The sequence below is a fragment of the Acanthisitta chloris genome, unplaced genomic scaffold (genome assembly GCF_000695815.1).
Source record: "Acanthisitta chloris isolate BGI_N310 unplaced genomic scaffold, ASM69581v1 scaffold280, whole genome shotgun sequence".
NCBI lineage: Eukaryota > Metazoa > Chordata > Aves > Passeriformes > Acanthisittidae > Acanthisitta > Acanthisitta chloris.
This window is the reverse complement of record NW_008653138.1, coordinates 149,226-168,047: the sequence shown is the minus strand read 5'-3', so window position 1 is coordinate 168,047 and position 18,822 is coordinate 149,226. Positions and strand designations below refer to the sequence as shown.

Sequence of the window (18,822 nt, the reverse complement as noted above, 5' to 3'; positions counted from 1 at the left end):
CTCACATTTATAATTACAATTAAATAAACCCATATTATATGTCATTAGTGTATTATTGACTTTGGCATATGGTCTCGTTTGCAGCTTAATTTGAGCAGAGGCACCTCTCACTAAGCAGTTTGTAACATTGCAGGACCCGAGAGAACACAAGGACCTGCACTGCAGGGAAGGAACCCACCCTTACCTTTTGCCCTGCATTTCCTCAGCTCTCTGTCCTGGATGAAGCCAGCAAACATTTGGGATTCCATGAAAACTTCCAAGAAGCGGCGGATACTCTTGGAGGCCACGGATTTACGGAAAGCCTCCCTTTGGAAGGCACGCTCGCCTTTTTCATTCTGGGTTAGGAACAGGGAATAATGTCCAACTGTCTCCACAAAGAATCGGATAAAAACCTCAGACACTAATCCATTCAGGGTGTTACATTCTGCAAAATAAGGCGGCAATAAGACACCACAATCAGCTGCTAGCAGAGCTGTCAGCATTGTCATCTGCACGGGGCAGGTACTGCATCTCGTGGTTCACTTATGCCATGCTAACAACTGACAGGAGTTGTACCTGCTCCCTGCAGACCTGGAGGCACATCAGATAGGCTAACAGCTTCATAATCACCACTGCCAGTCTATAGAATTGGTGTTTCATAACCAGGAGTCAATGAGAATTGTAAATTCTCAGGAAACAGCTCAGAAAATCAAACATTTTATGGGTGTTTCATCAAAACTATACCTCCTATTTTAAATCTTGAGCAAATTCTCTTAAGAAGCTTCTGAAGGATTCAACTCAGCATTAAAATATTTGCCCTGAGGATAATAAGCCTTTACCAAGAACTGATCAAAAAGGGTACATTGTAGAATTTGAGTTTTCATAATTTCTGAGATGTTAAAATAATTCTACACATGTAGCACAGATGGGTAGGAATGTATATGAAAAGCTGACTAATGGGCTGTTTCATACCTTTTAACAACAGGTATTTAAATTCACCCTGGACTGTTTGTATTGTTGCTGGAGGGAAATATGAACCTTCAGAGGCAACTCAACCCGTCTTGCACTGAAACTGTTTTCTGGTGGTACCTGCTTCTCTCCTCTGAAAACAGCACGAGCAGAAGGGGAGCACCTCCTAATTCAGACACATCCCTAAGCCTGTGGCTTGCATTAGGGCCAAGTTAACTGCAAACCTTTGTTTGAGCAGAGGGTTCAGAGGAACCCATGGGAGTGCATGTGATTCACAAAGGAATTGAAATACATCACTGGTGAGGCATTGCTGTGGGTTGATGCTACACGTCTCACTCCCTGTGTGCTCAGAGCCTGTCTTTGATGTCTCAAAAGGTCCTTGAGAACTTAAGTCCCATCTTTCTTTCTCCTGGATGGAAAGTCACAATTTTACCTGCATGCTTGTTTATACAAGGCCATGTTTCCAAATGAACTTACCATCGTCTGAATCACTATCTGAATCCTGATTTATTAGTTCGTTCTTTCTCTCTAGTGCCTGCTCCAGAGCAGCTTGCAATTTTCTAGGCAATAATGTATCTTCATCATCCATCTGACAGAGGGAAAAAAGAAATCTTTAGGTCACATTAATCTATGCAGAAACTACAGCAAATACTTTCAGAAAGTTTAACATTCAGAAGAGAAAAAAATTGCTACTGTCATGGCTACATAAACAAAAAAATGAAAATCTAACAAATGCAACAAAGAGTTTTAAACAAAATTTCTTGTCACTCTTGATGGGATTAAATTCAGGAATGATAATCCAAAGAGCAGGTAAACATATAGAAACTTGGAATCAACTCTTTACATGACAGAGTCCAAACAGTTGTGTTTAAATACACACCATGTGAAGCCTCGCTATGTGTACACACAGCTGCTCTGGTTGATTTTAGGCAGCTTCTTTGGTTCTTGACAGTTGTTTTTACTATATTGTAGTATATCTTGTTTTCTAGGTTTTCCCCCTGTTGCTCTCTTCATCTCATTTAATGCTTGTTCAGCAAAAGCAAGTAGACACAAGAATCTTAGCTCTGCAGCCATTAGTCACAGCCATGCCATCCAGGGAATTGTACAAGAAAGTTTACTCATCTAACCTGCAGATGGTTGTTCTTGAAATTATTTAGTGCCACATGACTGTCAGGAGATGTTGATCCTTCACCTCCCTGATTACAAGGCTCCTGCTTTTCCTGTCACATTAAACTATTCGTCACCTTTCCTCTCTCATTCAGAAACTTTGCTTTGTAGTTTTTGTCCTTTTCACCTCCAACAGTGTGAGTTTTCTTGCTAAGGTGATGTTATTATCTTTGGATGTTTGCTTTCCACTGTGAATACAGTTCTTGATTCCTTTGCATACCTGAGAAGCACTTACTTGCAGGTGAAACAGAAAATGAGCATGTTTTTTTTTGCCTAATCACTTTCCCTGTGCACACACAATTCCTGCCAAATAGCTCTGATCAAAGAAACCTAATCATACTATAGAATTAACAGCTTGCTAGCCTGCATGGCAACATTTTGAGATGTACTTTACCTGTCTGATGAATCGATCAGATCCAAGGTTAACCATCAAAGCCTAAAGAAGAGAAAATATTGTAGTGAAATATATCTGAAGAGAGAGAAAACATTCATTTGTTCATTGCCTTTTAGAAGTGAAAGATCATCTGAACAGTGACAAGTTTTGACATGAATCAAATTCCTACTGTGAAACAAGGGGCTGTGTGCTTTATAGAACAAGAATATGAAGGTGTTTTTTCGAGCTAAAATTTAACATAGAGCTAATTTAACATAGTTAAATTAGTGCTAATTTAGAGCTAATTTAATATAGTTAGGTACAACAGATCTTATACTAGGTTAATAGCTAAAAAGGCTAAAAGGGTTAGGTCTTTTTTCTTAAATCTAAGCAATTTATTGCTAATAACTTTTGTTAACATGCAATTGAAAAGTATTTCAGAGGGAGGTAAAGAAAACAGTGTCACTGGGTGCAGTAGGAATTCTGAAGGGCAAAGGTGTGAAATATTCATGATAATGAAGCAGCAAAGCTGAGAGATGGAGTTAGGAAGATGTGGGAGAGCAATGTTAGGGAAGTGAAAGGAAAGCAGGGCAGAGATTTACATGGGACAGAGGCACACAGGACCTTGATAGTGAGCACAAGAAAAGAGTATTTCTTACAAAAATGACAAGAAACTAATAGGACTAAGAGAGAAGAGTATGCCCTTGAGTATTTATGTGGTATTTTACTAGAAGAGCTGATGAAGAGCAACTGTAATTTGATTTCCAATATAATATTAACAGTCTTAGAAGTGAAAATGAAAATTTGGAAATGTTTTGTTTTCTGTGTGAGCTATGGCTTCATGCACAGCTTCCAATAGTTTTAAGAGATGCCACAGCAGATGGCTTCCTCTCTTAGTTCCAGAACAAATTAGCATGTTCACACCCAACTTACTTGTTGACCAGGCAGACATTCACTTCTCACTGTCAAGGTGCCAGGTATGGGAAGAGGGGCGGAATAACAAGAGGAGTAAACCTATTACTGCAGTTTTACCAAGATGCAGTTGCCCGTGAGAATTAGGCAGAGAAGAATCAAAGAGGCAGATTCAAAATTAAATAAGTGAGGATCTATGTGCGAATGGCAGGGTGAGGCTCACATAACTCCAGGCAAAAATGTGTGGTCCCAGCTCCTACCTCCTCTACAGGCAGCTCCTTGAGTTTGGGCAGAGAGCTGGAGAGCAGTCCCACCAGGAAGGGGGTAGGGCAGCACACGATGTCAATCATGGATGAGGGTAGAACAGGAATGAAGGTGTGCTGCCAGGAGAAGGGGTACAGAAGGGCCACCACAGCATGTGAGCAGCTCGAGAGGGTGCTGAGGGGAGAGGAACAACCAGGTTAGCAGAGGTTCTTTTTAGTTCAGAACTAAATGCTGATAGACTCAGCACGTTGAAATAAAAGTGCCTGTCCGTCACTTCTGTCTTCAGACAGCTTCAGTCCCCTTCCAGTCCCTACCACCTCTGTATTGTGCAGTGTGGTAGTTCCTCCCTTGCTCTCCTTAGGAGACTTCAAACTAAAGGTAAAAAAATGGAATCCATTTGTTTCATTATAGCAGTCAGGAGACAACTTCGATCTAGAAGACAAGGTTCAATGTTCCCCAAAACACTCAAAAGCAGCTACTTAGAATGTTGCTTAAAATCCAAAGGCATCTTCAAATATTCGGTGTTACAACCATGTCAGTAGTGAAAACTCATAGCAGAGATGTTCTTACCATCAAGCACTAATGCACCAACAAGGGAAAATGAAAAATAAAATACAAACAAAAAAATCCAAAAGAAAAACTCTTTGAAATCAGATGTAAACTCCCCCTCTCCCCCAACAATCCAAAGGAAATCTGGTAAGAGCAACACATTTTTCAAAGTTTGTATATTTTTGTGACAACAGCATATTTTTATTATAATACATATGAATGGGCTTATTAATGAACTTCAGTGATAAAGGTATTGAGCCTACTCAGCAGAGTACTTTAAAATACAGGTTGGTATCCCCTAGACATTAAGGCTTGGTAGTGTCATGGAAAATGTCTTGCTTATGTTGTCCTTCGATCTACTGAATCTGATTCCCTTTTGCAGTCACATGGTTTCCAAATGTTAAAAACAGAGGAACATCATTACCACGCCAGTCTGAGCATCAGGGGAGTAAAGACAAGCTCTCCATATCAGAGCTTTCATTTTGAACTGAGTTAGAGCATCTGCTTCAAGCAGGCTGGGATGACAGAAATTTGGATTTTTACCCAGCCTTGCATGGTGGAATGAATTTTCTCACACTGCAAACCTCTGCTGTGCTTAATGTAGCCACAAAGGTCTATAAATAATAATTGGAGAGCTGTTACTGCTTGAGAATGTTGGGGAGATATGCTGATTTATTCTACTGCAAGACTTGGTGGAGACTTTAGGTGGCATCCGACCTCCACTGGAATAACCTTCATGAGTACTTTCAGTCATGGATTATTCCAAGGCCAGAAGAAAGGTTTCATCTGTTTGTTCTGGCCAGTGATTAACCTTTGAAATTTGCTGAATGAGAAAAGTGAGAATTAGAGGACAAAGGGAGAAAAAGTTGGGGATGAGCAAATGCTTTTCTTTTACTGCAGGTAATCTGTTCGGTTGGTTTTAATTGAAATTTCCTTTAAGATCTAACAATCACAGCATGGTTTTATAAGATGTCACCTGACACATTTCCTGTAAAATTATGCATTTCTCTAATTTAGTTTTTTCTATAGCAGGCAAGTGAGAATTAGAGGACAAAGGGAGAAAAAGTTGGGGATGAGCAAATGCTTTTCTTTTACTGCAGGTAATCTGTTCGGTTGGTTTTAATTGAAATTTCCTTTAAGATCTAACAATCACAGCATGGTTTTATAAGATGTCACCTGACACATTTCCTGTAAAATTATGCATTTCTCTAATTTAGTTTTTTCTATAGCAGGCAATGGTGCTGCCATTGCCTCATATTGCTGCCATTGTGGTGCTGCCATTGCCTCATATTTTGGTCTCAAGTGTTTACCATAGCAGGCACGGCGGTGTGTTTCAGAAGAGCTGTGGAACATGGTACATTCTCCCAGCACTTTCTCAAGCTCACTTTAATGCCTCTCTGTCGTTTTCAGCTACTACAAATTCAGTCATCTTAGCTGAGCAACCAAAAAAAGAGCTAAAAGCAGGAAGGCAAACATTCTTCTGCTGTTCAGTTAGTATTTTTTTCCTTTCTATCGAATGCGCTTTTGTAACTTGTTGTTTTACACGCAGTGCTGTGACGTAAATCAGCCCCTGCATCTTCTTGTGTGTCCTATTCCCACGCTAGGGGAGGCTTCAGGCTCCCTCCCAGGACACTGGTTTCTCTTCCAGAGCTTTCCTTGGAGCTGGATGGGGCAAGGCAGAAGTGGAATGCAGCACGTGGCCATAGTGGGGGATGTCCACTCTGCCCTGACAGCATCCTGCCACAAACACAATGTCACCCTGGTCAGCACCTCAGACTTTGCATTTTTACGACTGCACATTTTCTCAAACTCAGCCTCAGAAAATCTTCCACTGTGAGATATCCCCTCCCCATGAAACACTCCCTTGGAACTTTGAGTCCCCAGAAGTGCCTGCTGCCCTCCACCCTGGGCACAGCTTGCAGAGAAGGCAGTGGAACTCCCACATGCTGTTACTAAACTCCTGCTCATAGTAAGTCCCCAAAATTCTTCCATAGATGGAAAGATTCATGTTTAGAAAGGAAACACACCTTTCACTTCTGTGTGAGGTTTTTTCATTCTGTAAGGTAAAATTCAGAGATGATGGGTGTGAGGAAACCCCAAGTTTTACTCTCTAAAATATGGTTCAGATCCTTTTAGAAGGGTATTATTCATGAGAAGTGTGTTTAGTCAACTAGAAAAGAAAGCCCTGCCCTGGGAAACCAAGTCTGCTCCAGTTTTTCCTTTCAAAGATGTGCAACCCACACATTGTCCTGCTGTTCTTGTTTATGAGAAATAAGCAGTAAGGTCAGATGATTTATTTTCTTTAAGGTGTGTGAAGCACACGAAGTGAAGCAGCAGAATAGTCAAAGAAGTTAGATTTTCAAAATATTTTCACTTTCTGTACTCTGGGGCAGTTATGGTAATCCAGAGAGCTGCATTTGAGAGTGGGCTGTTTCATTTGGTCGATGCAGTTTTACAAGAACACTGCATAATGTCCTAGCTGCTGTTCTGCTGGAAAATGCTCCTTACATTACCCATATGCAGGTAATTTTATACATGGGCACAAGAAACCAAACCATTGCTTGAGTCACACACTAACAAGGAGCATACACCTCACACACTTCAGAGGGGAAGTGCTGCTGGAGTCATGCACAAGTGGGAGACACACTGTGCTGATTCCAGGGCTCTGGTCACTCCCATGTGACATGGGGGCAGCTGTGCCTGGGGTCCCAGCACTGCACTTGAATGTGCTTCCATTCTTCTCCCAACACAGAGGTGGTGCCACTGCTCCATGCTGCCAGCACTAGCACCAAGCTCTCACCCTGCCCCAAAGATGTGGACTAGGCTGTGCTGCTCTGTCTCTGCAGAGCTCCCAACGGGAAGAGGCAGCTTTCTGCCTAAACACAGCGCATCTGGGTCAGCTCTGCTGGCTGCAGACTGTCTGGCACACACAGGGAGCTGTACATGTGGAGTAAGTGTCCTGACAGTACCTGACTCTGAAAAGGTGGTTGTATTTGCAGCTTCTGTGTGATAAGGGAATTTTCTAACATACAGATGGGTAAGGCTATTACTTAGCTGTACTACACAGCCTCTGCCAATAAACTCATCCTTTGAGCCTGGCCTCATCCTAGTAATTTGCACTCTGCTAAAGCAAAATTAGAGAACAATTAGTAGAAAACCACCCAGTTTCAAAACTCTAGGATGTGCTCTAGGATGATTCTGCTTGACTAGGGAGGTTGGACCAGATGACCCATTGTGATCCCTTCCAACCTAACTGATTCTGTAATTCTGTAACCGTTACTGTCCTTTAGATAAGAAGGATGTCTGCTATCAATTTCTGGGTCGGCCAATCAACAAATAACTGCAAGCCTAGGCTATATTCATATCTTATCACAGCACAATTACCATATTCTGAGAAAGACACACTGTCCACTGTTGGACAGTGACTGGACACTGCCCTGGCTATGGGAAGTGTTAGTGCTGGATGTGTCTGTTTTAGAGGACCATGGCTTGTTTGTACTGCAAGTCACCAACTCTCTCAAAATGTTAACATCAGATTCAGCTACACATACTACTCACAATAGAAATATTCCACAAATACACTCAATAACTCTCTTTATAACAATAGCCAACAGTTAATACTCCCCACTTCCTCCTCTACACTTAGAATTTCTCACAGACTCAAATGAGCCTCACATACTGAACATTTCCCAATCCAGGACTAATCCTCTAGCACAGACAAGCATTTGCAGTCAAGGCTCCCTGATCCCACCTTGCTACTCACATGCACCTCCCAAGTAGTTTCAGCATTTGTGTTGAAGGAAGGGAAGGTAAGAATATCTCTTCCCCTTCCTCCACTTCTCCCAAGGGACAGACAAGCTTCCTCAGCTGGGAGAGGAGGGAGGGCCACCCCTTACATGCAGAGCCAAGCCACACAGCAGCTCCGTCACCCCAGGGCTGGTGCCAGCTCTGTGCTCTGCCAATGCTCTGGACCATGCAAAGCACTGGGATGACTGTCAGAATCTGGTTCCTCTGGTTCCTCAGATGGAGAAATATAGCCAAAATGTAAATGCACAAGAAAGTGTTTCCACTGCCCATGTTTACTTTTCCACAACCTTTTTATGTTTCTCATTTCTCCCTGCTGATTAAATTATGTTACTCTGTCCAGATTTGCTGAACTCTTTCCTCTGCTATGTTAAAGCATTCATGCTCTAGCCCACAACCACTGAGACTGAGTTACCTCCCTGACACACATCCCCTTGTCTGCTTGGGAGAGCTTCCTCCCACTCGAGGTTGGTGTCTGGAGGCTCTGTCCTTCCAGGTGCAATGCCTTGACTCACATGGGTACTACACACCCCTATGCCTTCTCATCAGAGGCCACTGCCATGCTTTTCTGTGACAGCTCCTACCCTTGGGCCACTGATGAGCTGCGTAGCAAAAACAGATGTCTGACACTTCCCTCCTACACCCTTCAATGCCTTTCCAGATCCTGGATTAATTCCAGTCTCTGACAGAGAGAGAGGTCTGTGACAGTTCTGCAAGATAAAATAGTCTGAGAGGTTTGCAGAAGACTCTGTAAAGGACTCTGGGAAAACACCACAGGCCAGGTACTCAGCCCATCTCCCCTCACAACACATACAGGCTACAGAGGTGGAAATGACAAAGCAGAAAGCTTGAAAAGCATCAAGTAAAGGGAAAATGGAAGTAAAAACTGTAGCAGACTGCTACAGTTCAGGCGGAAGATGGGGTGTGTATAGCATTGCTGTTGCTGTGCTGGCAGTAATTCCATGCTGTGCTAGATACAGTACTTGCTAGATCTCTGAAAAAATAAAGGTTTCTCTAGGTGCCAAAGAATAAATAACATCAGCACTATTACTCAGGTGGATTAGAGTAAATTATAGCATCAGGGACAAGATATTAAAAAATCAAGAAAGTCTTTGATACAATGGTGTAGGCCATTTCCAGTTTTCTAGCCAGTATAAAAGTGTCAGACATGACAGTGTTTCCTCCTGTGCAAAACTATTGCTGTTTCTCTGTTACCATTTCTAGGATGTTTAAAAGGGGGAAAAAAAAGTCTTCAATTCCTATCTTTTGACTCTAATGAAAGAAATTACATGTTTTTTTCAGCTTTTTTAACAAAAAGACCTACCCCATGAACATTTCAAATTAAAATCATGTGAGTCACTGTGGCTAGAGGCACAGTGGACATGGCACTGCAGCCATCTGACTGCATGGCTGCAGCCCCAAGTTTCCAGTGTGTAAGCACACATGCTCAGGCATATTCAGAGGTACAGAGAGATTTAGGAAGGAGACAACTGCAGGAAGTGCATGAGATAACCTTTTCACTAGGAGCAACACCAAGCAATAAATACCTTTGTGCTTGTAAACTGATACTGAAGCGAAGCTGAAACAGAGATTTCTGAGAAGCGAAGCTGACAGAGGTAACATCCCTGATGACTAGGAATTAAAGGGTACCTCCATGTGTTCATGCACAAGGCCTGCAATTCCTGGTGGCTCTGGGAGACCTGCCTATTTGTAGGATTGCTTGCATTTGTAACACACTATTTTCGCATGATGATTCAAAATTTAACTTGTTTTCACTGGGGTTTTTAAGCTTGTGTGTCTTCCTCTGGATAACTATTTTGTTTTCCAATTTAAGGCAAAATTATATACAATCATAAAGTAATTCAGGTGGGAAGAAACCTCAGGAGATCAACGGATCCAGTCCCCCCTTGCTTGATGTCAGATAGTTTGCTTCCAAAGCCAGATAAAAATATTTATTCTTTTGTTACATAAAACATCTTTGCAGCGCTTTTTTGTGAAAGGGTGGCATCCTTTGGCAAGGACTTCAAGGCTGGCAGGAGGGAGTGCCCTGTGTGCCAAGGACTACTACTAGTGATGTCTAACCTCTCTCCAATTTGATTGTTAGAAACCATCTTAAAATATTATTTTGTGCATGCTAAAAAGATACTTAGTTAACTGCTAATTTCTTCAGAAGAAATTGCGCTAAGCAGCACCTTCCTTTCCATTGTAGCCCTGGACTACATAGAGAAATGAAGGCTCCTCTGGGAGAGGAAGGGAAAAGAAGAAAAGGAAAGGAAATCAGGGCTGAATTAAATGCAAAGAAGTAAAAATAAGACCTGTGAGGCAGAACTGGGAGGGGAGGAAGACAAAAAGAGCCTGGTGAGCAGGTAAAAAGGAAACTGAGAGCAAAGAGGCCAGGATGCAAAATTGAGGTGACTGACAGTGGTTGGGCTGAATGATGCAAGGACCAGGGAAAACAATTTAATAGGAACATGGCTAAAGCTCTGTCACATACATGCAGCCAGATTATTAGGTTCTTAGGTGAAACTTGTTCGTCCCTGTTGCTATAGGCAGATGGAAGGACTGTGAGGCTGTCTGATGCCAATTGCCCCTCCTCATTCAGTCCCAGCAATGCTGAGAGGGGCTGCAGCTGCAGGAGGGAAGGTCAGACATCAGCACAGCTTAAGCTGAGTGACAGAAGCACTAAAGCCCACTTATGGCACAGATCCAACACAACCAGTACTCTACATTTCAGCCACTTCTGCACTGCTTCGCCCTTGCCCCGCTCTGGGGAGCCTGCTGATAGGCAGATAAACACAAACTCACAGCTTCTATCAGCAATCATTCTCAAACTGAAAAGATATGTTTCCTTCACAACAAATATATTTACCTGTATGTGAGAGACAGAAGATTATGACCAGAATAAACACCAGAATTTGGGCCAAGTTTATTGCTGTTTGACCCAAATTCTAATCCAGTAAATTATCTAGACACTGATGGAAAAAATCTTTCTAATTATTACAGAGCAGGAGGTGTTACAGTCAGTTCATGCCTCACCTCATCAATTCAAATAAAGCATGAAGGGATGGGCAAATTACTGTTTTAGGCTTTGATTCAATGCAGCATTTCAGCACAAGTTTCAGTCTTCATTTACTTGCATTGTGCTGAAATACTTTGCTGAAATGAAGCCTCAAAGACCTTTGCTTTTTGCACTGGTATTTTAATCAGACCAGTCCTCAAGGACACACACAAGACATGATAGCACCTTCTGAACTGTGAGTTCCCTGGCTGCAGTGGGAGAGGGCTGCTGCAAAGTCAGCCTCTCATCAGCAAGGCATGTCTCAGCTTTGGAAATCTGAATAATTTTTTGCTTTTCTAGAAGCCCTTCAGGGGTTAAGCAAAGTACAGAGAATCTTTCAAGCCTTTATAAAGTGGTTTGAAAGTAGAGACTGTAATTTTTGAAGCTATTAAATATTTTAATTTCATTTTGGTTTATTATTAATATGTTTATTAAGCTTTAAGGATGTAATTTATTTTAAAATTAAAGAATTAGATTTAATCCTCCTGGTTGAGAATTCACTGTGGCAGAATCCTTCTGTAAAGGGCCCAAGTCTGTGTAGGGGCACACTGGGAAGATTCCCCTGCTGCTGCCAAGGCACTTCTCACCCAACCTTCAAGTAAATCTGGGTAGCTGCAGGAAGTTTAGGATGGAGTGGTTGCATATATGACTTAAAAGAGAGTTCTGAACTTTCTGAATTTCCTGTTACTAAATCTGTTTTTATCTCTAGGATAATCAATAAAATGCTTATAATCAAAATAGTGGGTTCATATTACATGGAATATTGCATGAGTTTAGGCTGTAAAAGCCAGAGTAGTATTTTACATTGTGATTTATTTCTAAAGCAAACACTTAATAAGAGGTGAACTAAGAGTCACAACCTGAGAGCTTTAGTAGCTGGCCTAAAGAATATAGCTAATATTGTATCACTTATCAATACCTGGCATCCTTCTTTTCAAGAAATACAGAGAAATCTGTATGTGCATATTTTAGGTTACTTTTTCTCTTGATGTCACAGAAGACCTGCCAACAGAAAGCTCTGCTCCTACTGTCTGAATAAAATAAGGAATTCTCTAGTGTAAATGTAATCATTTGGTAGCACATATAATTGGTGATGGTGAGCCAGGTCCACTTGGGTCATCTCAAATTCAGCAGCCACTTCTGAACACCTCATAACTTAATCATTATATACATTACAACAAATACTGCTACAGTCAATCTCAGGAACTGGGTAAAGAGCTCTCTAAAGCACAAACAGTACATCTCCCCTGTCTATTATGGGCTGTAAAATATGTTACCAAGTGTTAGCAGTGAGATAACAACTCACTCTTAGTCCAGAAGCAGGTGAAAATCCCTCACTCTGCACAGCAGTTTGACAAAGGAAAAACATTACTCAAGAGGTGAACATTTCCCAGGATGTGTGACTGATTTAGCAAACCAGCAGTACTGCTATTGCACATGAGCCTCCAGGGTCCATCCACTCCTTCCTCCCTCCCCAAGCCAGGCTTCCCCCACCCTGCCAAGCAACAGCCTGATGCAGAAGTGAGAACCAAACCATGCCTTTGCCAGGGGAGAAGGGCAGAGTCCAGCCACAGTGACTCCTCTAATTTGAATGCTGACATGTTTGCTGCAAGTGACCTTGTGATATCTCATGAAGTGCAAACAAGTGATAACACTGGCAGGGAGAGAGGGGCACAGACTGAGGAGGAAATGCATATTTTCCATACCACATCAGCCCAATTATCGGTTATTATCCTTTGCAGAATCTTTTAACTATGCTTACAATTCAAAGAGTGTAGCTACTTAACCCTCACACCACTAAAGGGGTGGTTTTGCCCCATGAAAATGAGCTAAACCAAAACCTTTTGCAAGAAACGAGTCACGCTTCAGGTCTTATCTGGTGCTTTCTACAGAGCAGTACAAGAACAACTAAGCTTGCAAGGAATATAGGAATCACAGTGTGTCCTCACTTGTGGGACAAAAGCAGTGCTGAAGTTCCTTATCAGTGGGGCACCAGTGCTGCAGTTAATTTTGGGACATACTCCAGTGACTACTGAAGGTGAGTTACAGAAAGCTCAGGCAGCAATTTGTCTGTGCTACTGATGATTCCAGGGAGGAGATTTTTTTAATGATAAACCAAAGGTTACAACCTGGTGTCTGGAATTGTTTTATCTGACTTTAATTCACAGAGCCATGATTTGCCACACCGCCATGTCAATGAGTACAGTTAATGGAACAGACTTGCCCAACACTTTGCATCATCATCATCTGTGTTCCTTTTCTGGGTGCTTGTTATCATATTTTACAAGAGCGGGAAACATCTTTATCCATAAACACTTCTCTGACCACATCCCCTTTAGGTTAAGTGTGCACCATCCTCTCCTGTTTTGTGCTAACTTACCTTGCCAGCATGGTCCAGCAGCAGCCTCAGTGGCATTAACTGAACACATCCCCACAGTGTGTTATGAGCACACCAGGCAATGTGAAGCAGAAGGGGTGAGGGTCTATCATGGCACTTGCCTGTCCTTTCATCAGTCCCCCATGAAAGCTTGTTCAGAAGCATGTGGACAGAAAAGCATTTCTGTCACCATAAATGCTCCATCATACCATAACAGAGAACATCACGGAACTTCAGGACATGTTTTGGTACATGGGACACTGTGCTATGATGCATGCTAAGAACAAGGAACTTAAATTTTAGTGTTTTCTAAGATGACAGCAGAGACCAAAGATTATGTGATGGAGTACCTCTTCCACAAGGAAAGGCTAAGAGAATGCGGATTGTTCAGCCTGGAAAAGAGAAGACTTAGGGAGTGACTTAATTGCTACCTTCCAGTACCTGAAGGAAGCCTACAAGAAAGATGGAGAGAGACTATTTACAAGGGCATTTAGTAACAGGACAGAGAGTAGGTTTAGATTAGGTATTGGAAATAAATTCTTCACTATGAGAGTGGTAAGACACTGGAGCAGGTTACCCAGAAAAGCTGTAGATTCCCCATCCCTGCAAGTGTTCAAGGCCAGGTTGTATGGGGCTCTGAGCAACCTGCCCACAGCAGGGGAGTTTGGAACGAGATGATTTTAAGGTCCTTTCCAACCCAAACCGTTCCATGACTCTATGATTATACTTGTGATGTTCCTGGCAGCCACTGTTGCAGTGGCTGCTGCAGTAATCTGTGCCCAACCACAATTTACAGTCAAGGGCTTAAGGAATAAGCAGTTATTCTACAAATCCATAGAGTACCCAGAGGCAATGTCAGGAACAGTAGCTATCTGCTTGCTGGGGTGATGCCTCCTAGCTAAATAAAGATGGACATCATGAAAGATGATGTGCTTCAGGGATTCCTGTTTTAAAGCCACTGGGGTTTTTCAGTCAGTTAAAGCAATCCAGATTTTCAATGTTTGATAATTAAATAACTTATTAGGAGATATTATTAAAGAAGTAAGTGCAGGTTCATTCTGACTGTGCAGGAGACTTTTTGTTTCACATCCAAATATTGGAAGACAGATGTTTTATGCATTTTTATGCAAAATTTCTAAAAGTTATCATAACTTTCCACAAATCAGTAACTTATTTTACTTCATTAAAAGCTGCATTTTCAGAATCCAACCCTCACCTTTCTGGAACACCTGAGTGGCAGTCTGAGGGCCCACAGACAACCTGCAAATCATAACCCTGGCTCATGGCACAGATCAAGGTTGCATCAAATGGAGCTGAGAGCTGCAGACCAGAGAACATGCTGTCAGGAGATCTCTCTCTTTGAGAGAATAGCTTTGAAGTATTTAAATAAAACAGAGAACAGTTGATTAAAGGGGAATGTGGTTTCAACAAAGACATTATTTTTTGCTCCTGTAATACACAAGTGAGGCACATGAAAGCCCCTGGAGAAAGAGACATGCAAAGTGCCCTTCAGAATGAGGACTTGCTTTTTCAAGCAGCTGGTGTTCAACCACACTTTCCACAAAGCTCAAGCAAATGGGATTTGGGGAAAAAAAGTCATTACCTTTACACATCAGCCACCTGCCCAATCTATGTCAAGTAGTTACAAAAAAAAACCCCAACATTTCCAAGTGTAGAGCCCACGGAGTTATCTAATCCTTTCCTGCAGTACAGCTTCTTAGCACAAATCCACAAAAAGACTGGTTCTGGCCCTGGTGCTCCAGAAGAGTCTTTCCACACAGGGATCTTTGGTCCCACCACTCCTTGCTAATGTTCACACTGGGGGTTTCAGACTCCCAGGCCATCACTGCACTATTAACAGTAAAGTAGGATGAAGTGTTTTTCTAGGCAGTAACCAAGGAGGGGAAGAACAACCCCAACCCCCTATTCCTTCTCATTTAAAAGCTGAAAAGATGGAATCTGTCTAAATCCTGTTGTGGGGAGCTAGAGGTCAAGTTGGGAAGATGTTTGCAATTTTGGCCATATTATGCCAATAAGCAATCCTGAAGAGAATTACCAAACAACACGGTTGTCTTCCCAGTGAAGGGAGAGAGAATTTTGTTGCAGAAATCATAAATGGAAAAATGATGATGTTTTCCCACTGTAGAGCATTGGCCAAAGTCTGAAGTGACATAAATAAATACCACTGGAAAGAAGGAAAGGAGAAACAGGAAAATTATACAAGCTCTACCCTTCTTGGGATACAGCATACTAAAAATGCCATTGAAGTTTACTGCATATTTAAAATGTCACTGTTAGGTTGTTTTTCTCTGAGACTGGAATATTAAACGAATCAGAGACTTAGAAAGTTCATTTTGTTTCTCGGGCTGTCTCTTTTGCCTGACACACATTTTCCTGCTGTCCACGTACAGCTCCTCTGTTGGCATCAATCATTACACAATCCAAGTGCTGGAGAAGGTAATCCACATGGTACAAAATCTAAGTATGTCATGAGAGGAGTGAATAAAGTGCAAAATTTCTCTCAAAAATCTTGGGAGACAGCTCTGCGAGTTACCATGAGCTGCATACAAACATCCTACTCAAAAAAGATTGGCAGCTAGCTATATGTGGTAGGAAAGAAAGAAGCAGAATATCAAGAAATTACAGCTACACCAGGCCAATTAATCACATACATTACAGAAGGTTTAAGGGTTTTTTTAAAGTATATATGCTTCTATTTAGTGCTGCTTCATAGTGCAAGGAAACCAAGAAAAAAAACCAAAATCACAAACAGAAAGTGATTGCAGGGTATGTAACAGAGACTCAGAAAGACTCCAGAGGATGCTTCTTTTACAAAAGGTAAAGGGAGCTGCAAGCTGTTGTCCTTCAGGTGAAGCAGGGATGATCTGCAGAGTCTAAACCACTCCTCAGTGGGGGTTGATATGGCTCTCCCTGGAGGAAATGGAAACTCTCTAGTTACTTACATGAGAAATTGATATTTTTGCCGTAGAATAAATTCTGTCTACTAGGCATGATTATTGGATAATATTACATTAGATATAATATTAACATAACATATTGGATAACTATACAAGGACTCAGTCCTTCCACTGCAGAAATGAGTAGAATAAATTCTCTGTTCTGCGTACCAGACCAGACAGGCACAATAATCCTGACAGTATTCAGAAGGCACTTCAAGATCTTTCAATAAAAAGATACCAGAAGAAATGTCAGCCATTCATATTCCTCCTGGACTTAGACATAAGACCTGGGAACTATTGCACATTCCACAGGTACAATAGTTTGCATCTCTAAACATCTCCTTTTACAACGCACAGTTGATAACTGACAAACTACTAAGACCCTATAGTCTGTGCTTGCAAATGATACAAACCAGTTAGAGAGCAGCAACAGTAAATTTTTCCTCACGATCTGGTTTCTGGCATGTGTTTGTTGTCAGATTTCTCTCACCTTTTTGTGTGGAAGTTTTTGTGACAAGGGAAAGTATGAGAAATCTTTATTAATGGCTAAAGCTTATGTCTGTTTGCTAAGCACACTTCCTATCTCTGTACTAATACACGTGTTTTTATCTTGTAAACTGCAGGCTGGCAGATTTTACAAGTGTTAGAATATTACAGACTACTGGAAAGGAGCATTCCCAAGCAGTAAGTGAGGCTGGTCAGACCTTTCATTGCCATGATTAGTTTGTAAGAATTATATCCTAACTTTTGTTAATAAAAAACTAACAGTAAGGAAATAGGGCATGAGCTTGCACTTTAGCTTGCACTACTCAAATGTTTAGCTACTCTTGCTTTTCCACCTGACCTTGCTACCAGACTGAGGAGTAATAATTACTGCTAAGACATTGCCACTTCTCTCCTATTTAAATTTGCATATTTTAACTTGAGCTACAAGATCATTCTATGATTTTGGCTACTAGATTAAAGGAACCCTAATAGTCTTTCTAGGTAGGCACTGAGAGATGGGGACCAGGCTACCTCTCAGCTGTGCTGCTAGTTTCTATTGTGGCCTCACAACTCCCAAACCAGCAGATTCAAATATGAGGAAAGTGTCAACACTCTCCTGGGTGTAACACAGCCCAAACATGTGTCTGTCTGTGAGATTAGGGAACTGCTGTTGTTTGTTCTGAAAGCCTTTGCCCTTGAATACAAGGAAATTTTGCTCCCCCATTCCTCCACAAAGTTCACAGAAACATGCCTGAAGGATGACTTCCCTCAGTATTTACATATTTATGCTCTGTCCTGCATTAGTCAGTGTTTCTGTCAGCAGCCCATAACCTTTGGTCAGGTCTGGGATCGGCCTGGCCTTTCTACAGTTTTGCTGGAAGAGAGCTTCCTCCTGGCAGTCCAAAATAATTTGGGGAAGGCTAGGGAGGTTTTTATCCTTTACAGGATCAAGTCTTCCTCCTCATATGTGCCCAGTTTCTGCTTGCAATAGCACCTCTTGAGTTCATGGGGCAAATGCTGCAGAGGGGGGTTTCATGGAGCTGCAGCACCCCAAGTGACAGACTGTTGGTCCATGCTGGTCCAGGGGATGGGTGCTGGCAGAAGAGCAGAAAAACATGGAGGGGAAAAAACTCTCATTGATAAAACAAAGTCATCTGTGGTCATCCCTGTGGGAGGAAAACACTGATGTACAGAATATTAATCTGCACTGGAGTTCACTGTCATAGAATCATAGAATCATCAAGGTTGGAGGAGACCTCTAAGATCATTGAGTCTGACCATTGACCTGCCATTCTGCTGGAACCCCTAAACCATATCCTTCAGCATCAGATCCAGACACCTCTTAAACAATTCCAGGGATGGTGACTTCACCACCTCCCTGGGCAATATTCCAGTGCCTGAACACCCTCACAGGAAAAACATTTTTCCTAACATCTAATCTGACTCTGCCCTATCTCAGCTTATGGCCATTCCCTCCAGTCCTCTCCCTGTAGCCATGGCAGGAGAGACCATCCCCCATATCTCTACAACCTTCTGTCAGGTAGTTGTAGAGAGCCATGAGGTCACCCCCGAGCCTCTTCTCAAGGTTAAAAACACCCAAATCCCTCAGCCCTTCCTCATATGTTCTAGATGTTTTCTGAGCCTCATTGCCCTTGGTTGGACACGCTCCAGTGCCTCAATGTCCTTTTTAAATTTTAAATCATCTAACATTGTCTCAGCCTCATTCGCTCAGGTTTCTCTTGCATACAGGTAGGTGTGTGCAAGGGTTTGTGTGTTTGTTGATAAACCCATAGACTTGTGGGTTTATTCACAGATTTCCATCATCTCATGAGATGCTGTCAATTCAGCCAGCTCACACTTAAGGATGGTGCATGACAGAAACCTTTCAGTGGCAACACCACCCTCATGTGTGTCCATCCCAATG

General features: G+C 42.0%; 1 protein-coding gene across 1 annotated transcript in view; it reads right to left on the bottom strand.

Moving 5' to 3' along the window:
- The window catches only part of ST5 (suppression of tumorigenicity 5), a 98,368-nt gene that overhangs the window by 1,338 nt on the left and 78,208 nt on the right, over positions 1–18,822 (bottom strand). The window contains exons 14-17 of the mRNA XM_009079444.1: positions 3,661–3,838; positions 2,510–2,551; positions 1,426–1,537; positions 185–424 (exon numbers count right to left, since the gene is read on the bottom strand). Of these exons, the coding sequence (XP_009077692.1) occupies positions 185–424; positions 1,426–1,537; positions 2,510–2,551; positions 3,661–3,838 (572 nt within the window). The remainder of the gene's footprint in view (positions 1–184; positions 425–1,425; positions 1,538–2,509; positions 2,552–3,660; positions 3,839–18,822) is intronic.